The 4,995-nt window shown below is 37.0% G+C and overlaps 1 protein-coding gene across 1 annotated transcript in view; it reads left to right on the top strand.

Moving 5' to 3' along the window:
• Positions 1–4,581, top strand: part of LOC108975024 (UDP-glucuronosyltransferase 1-3-like) — a 6,160-nt gene extending 1,579 nt beyond the window's left edge. The window contains exons 2-6 of the mRNA XM_018943241.1: positions 424–689; positions 2,873–3,090; positions 3,178–3,330; positions 3,395–4,033; positions 4,093–4,581. Coding sequence (XP_018798786.1) covers positions 426–689; positions 2,873–3,090; positions 3,178–3,330; positions 3,395–4,033; positions 4,093–4,369 — 1,551 coding nt within the window. The 5' untranslated portion in view covers positions 424–425 and the 3' untranslated portion in view covers positions 4,370–4,581. The remainder of the gene's footprint in view (positions 1–423; positions 690–2,872; positions 3,091–3,177; positions 3,331–3,394; positions 4,034–4,092) is intronic.
• Positions 4,582–4,995: the final 414 nt, after the last annotated feature.

Here is a 4,995-nt window from a genome sequence, read left to right as displayed (position 1 = left end):
ATTAAATTTTTTGAAAAATTGTAATTAATAAATTTAACAAAAGTTATTACTTATTTCGAAAAGTGATTTAAATGTTATAAAAATTTTTGAAATTTGAATTTTTATTAAAAATATTATTTACTTAACTTTTTCAACGATCTTTTTGTACTTTTAAGATTAAGAAAAATATTTGAATAATGCATATTATAAAAAGGGTATTTACAATTTTTTTTAAATTTATTTCTACATGTAGTTTATTTGAACATATTTTTAAGCTACTTAAATCACTTTTTATATTAAAACGTTTAATAATTTTATATACTATACATATAAAATCTTGAAACATTTTTTTTATTTATTTATTTTTATAGTTAATTTAAAACGTTTTGTCTTTCATTAAACAAAAATATCTATATTTTTTTTCTACTTTAATTCTTCCCATAGCGATGGCGGAACCTACGCCCGGCCACATATTGCTGTTGCTTGGCCTTTGTTGCACACTGGTGCAAGCCAGTTACCCACTCAAAATACTTGGCTTATTTCCACATCCAGGCATTAGTCACTTCCACTTCTTCCACCCCATTATGCGGGGCTTGGCCGAGAAGGGTCATGATGTTACCGTGTTAAGCCATTTTCCTGATAAAAATCCACCGCCAGGATACAAAGATCTGCTATTAACAGGCGATTTGATGGATTCCTTAGACGTGCAGGTAAGTCAAAGAGAAAGCTTAATTGAATGAATGAGAAACTAATCTTCCCCGCAGGAGAAACTGCCTTTCATTGCTTACTAATGATGACAGTGCAAAAATTTTGTTTTTGAGATTATCTTTTGTATGTAGCTTCTACCACTAATCTTTTAATGGCAATACTCTAGTCTTTCTCCCCGCGACAAACTGCTTACTGCTGATGTATGTGAATTATTTTTTTATATAAAAAATTCGCAACAAACTATTTAAAGTAAAAGTTGTCAAAAAAGTTCATAAAAACAATATCTTTCATTCAAATTTGATATTCGAATGATGAAATATAGAATTGACAATATAATAGTCGTAGGCAATTGCTGACGAATAAAATGTATTCCGGCTGCAAATTATTTTACATTTCAGTCCATTTAAATGTAAATATTGGCATTATAAAATGTTGGGTGATATATGTACATATGTAACTCCGAGGGCATGTTTATAAATGCAGATGTATGTATATTAATAAATCGAGTGGTTTTTTTGTTTTGTTAATCATAATGAAACGCATTAACCCTGCATATTCATCAAAAGCTTCATTAATGATCCCGATACTTGGACATATGAATATTACGATGCAACTGTCCAACAAGCTAGCAAATAAGTATCAGTCGAAAAACGAGCCGAAATCGAAAAACCAAAATTCGCTGAAGGCATTGCTCTTTGTCATTTATGTATTTTCTCAGATGGTCTATCCGTGGAGTTCAAGCATTCGAGCTCAAGCATTTCGAAAGGTAACTGACTTCAGACTTTATATATCCACACAGGAAAAAGTCGACCCTATGATACCACACGATCTCGTGGTCAATCGACCAGCCCAAAACCGAAATTACCTACTTTCTGAAGTATTCTCTCAATAAATGCATTGATTTATGCGATGAGTGGGAAGTGGCGCCGTCTTGTTGAAACTAAATGTCGCCGAGATCACGAGCACCCATTTCAGACATCAAATGGTTGGTTATCATAGCGCGATAACGGTCGCCATTGATGGTTACGTTTTCACCGTCATCATTTTTGAATAAGTATCGAACGATGATTTCACACGCCCACAAACCACACCTACCTGTTATTTTTTCTGGATGAAATGCCATAATCAGGTTGCTCTTCATCCCAAATGCGGCAATTTTGCTTGTTTACATATCCATTGATCCAGAAATGGGTCTCATCGCTGAACAAAATTTGGCTCGATAACGTCGGTTTATTTTGAAACTTTTCAAGATGGCATAGAGCGAAGCGATGTCGCTTGGGAAGGTCGAGCGGCTTCAGTTCTTGCACAAACTATATTTTGTAGGCTTTCAATTTAAGATATCGACGTAAAATGCGCCAAGTCCTCCAATACGCCAGTTCAGGCGTGGTCTATTCGGTCGAATATTATCCAATAATGAATGCTGGGTGATGATGTTGCGAATTGTACGGTTATTAGAACGATTATGTTCACAATAAGTTGAGCAAAGAGCGCGAAACACATTTTTTTAGAGAACGTGACTTTTGGTGATTCGTGAACGTTGTTCAGACGTAAGTCTTTCCATTATGAAATGCCAAACAATACAGAGCAAAAATAACATGACAACTTGGCATGACTCACGCGTGATCAATCAAAAGAGGATTACCCGTTATAACTAGTGCATTAAAAATTAGACTAAGCGTTATTAGTCCGAGTCAAACTTGATCATTGTCACTTATAAGTATTGGAATTATTAAATAGGTTTCATAAAGTCGATTTAATAACACAATCAGCGTGAGAGGTTTTTAAATTTGGCAGAACTAGACTCTTATGAAATGGACATAGTTACATACATACTTATGTAGGTGCTAAACGATCAATATTCCAATCAGTCGATTAAGTGTAACATCGATTGTTGAAAAAAATTGAATCCGTTCCTGAGATGAAGGTTTTTAACCAAAGGTGAGCGGTACCACGTTCATTGCACAAATTTGTTATTGGCTTCTTAAAGCTCATTCGTACCGTCTGGAGTGCGCTTTTGAAAGAGTGTTTGTGGAGAATTTTTACAAACTCGTATTTTTCATTCACGATAAAAGTGAATAGTTCGGGTTTTTGTGACTAGAAAAATTAATAAATTATAATTTAAACGAACGTACTCAAATCTTATATTTGCAATTGTTTAGCTTTAATGGGACTCTTTATGTTTCAGTACTTCGAAACGCAACACTTCTACAGTCGCTTCATAGGATTTTATATGCTTAACCACTTTGGGAAGCACGACTGCAATGCCACATTGCATTCCGAAGCTTTGGCACAGGTGTTGCGAGAGCGACAACATTACGATGTGGTCATCCTTGAGCAATTCAATAGCGATTGCATGGCAGCGGTGGCGCATCAACTCAATGCGCCATTTATAGGGATGGTCAGGTGTGCAAAGTTTCTTTTTATATTTTAATTAGGAGATCGCCAATTGAATTTATAATAATTGTTTATTTGAAAACCCTAAATATTTAGTTCTGCTATGATGCCTTGGCATTACGAACGCGTGGGCGTGCCCATGGTAACCTCAGTTATGCCAACATTATTTGTGGGACAATCCGAGGACATGACATTCGGCGCTCGTCTCGCCAACTGGTTCACCCATCACGCCATGCGTTTTCTTTACGAGTGAGTAACAACTATTCACGAGGCCAAAATAGTACTTTTATAATAATAAAGAACTGATTACCAGTAATTTCAACACGCCCGCTATCGATGCCATGATACGCGAAAAATTCGGACAAAATACCCCCTCGGTTGGCGAATTGACGAAGAAAACATCAATGCTATTCGTCAATCAGCACTTCTCATTGAGCGGTGTCAAACCGCTGCCACCGTCTGTTCTCGATCTCGGCGGCATGCACATACAGAAGGTCAAGCCGCTTGATGCCGAACTGCAAAAGTTCATCGATGGGGCGGAACATGGTGTGGTCTATATTAGTTGGGGTTCTATGCTACGCGCCGCCTCTTTGCCGCCCGCCAAACGTGAGGCTATCGTACACGCTGTGAAGCAACTCAAACAACGGGTGATTTGGAAATGGGAAAACACCACCCTGGAGGACAAGCCGGATAATCTGTATATTAGGAAGTGGTTGCCACAACGTGATATACTTTGTCATCCGAATGTGAAGGTGTTCTTATCGCATGGCGGTCTAATGGGTACTTCGGAGGCAGCTTACTGTGGTGTACCAATGGTGGTCACACCCATGTTTGCTGATCAGTTTTTGAATTCAGCCGCGTTAAAGTACCGCGGTATGGGAGTGGAGATGAAATATAACGATATCACTGAGAATGCAGTGCTGAGCTCGATAAGAGAGGTGTTAAAGAAAGAGTAAGTGAAATGAGTGCTAGAGAGAAAGGATGTTGCTTTCTATATTTTTCTTCTTGCAGATATTTGGATAATGCCAAAGCGGTCTCATTCTCCTATAGACATCGTCCACAGAGCGCACTCGAGACTGCCATTTGGTGGGTGGAATATGTCGCCAAAACTAAGGGTGCTCCACTTCTCAAAGCTCACGCCGTGCATGTATCACGCTTCGTTTACCACTCATGGGATATTTATCTATTCCTTGTGGCCATTATATTGTTATCGGTTGTGAGTTGGACCTTTATATGCACTAGGCTGTGGTCGCGGCGTCCAAAGGCTGTTAAACAAAAGTCAAATTAAACAAGGAGGTGAGGATTACAGATGAAGAGAGTTATTTCAATAAAATTTAATTTGAGCACTTTATGTGATCTCTCAGACATATTAGTTAACTAATAGCTGTAATTCATAACTGGGTTTAAAACAATTAATTCATGCAGTCATCACAATTAGCGTAATTTAGCTCAAAAGGAGCGTGAAGGAAGAGATAAAAGTTAAAAATAAAATAAATAAAATCAACATAAACTCCATTCCTTTTTAAAATAGTTAATTTAAAAAAATTAATAAATAAAATTTCACAAAAAGATCATCTATTTTGTTTTTGCTCTTTATTCAATGCTCTATAAAAAGTGTTACAGTGATCGGATTTAGTTCAAATTTTCCTTACTTTTAATGGAGAATTTTTATTATCATTCGAAGGAACATTCTTAGGTATTTATTTTTTGGAGATTATCTCTTTCAAATGTTGACCGCGGCCATCATCTCAGATGGTCCATCCGTTTAGTCCAATTTACGATGACCCGTTCGATCATTTCAACTTGAAACTTGCGAGTGACACGCATGATGTTATGCTCTAAGACCTGAATCGAAGCGGGATTGCTCGCATAAACTTAAGACGTTACATATCCTCACAGAAAAAAGTCTAACGG

The sequence above is a fragment of the Bactrocera latifrons genome, unplaced genomic scaffold, assembly GCF_001853355.1.
Source record: "Bactrocera latifrons isolate USDA-ARS-PBARC rearing strain unplaced genomic scaffold, ASM185335v1 scaffold_113, whole genome shotgun sequence".
NCBI lineage: Eukaryota > Metazoa > Arthropoda > Insecta > Diptera > Tephritidae > Bactrocera > Bactrocera latifrons.
This window is presented reverse-complemented; position numbering and strand designations above follow the sequence as displayed.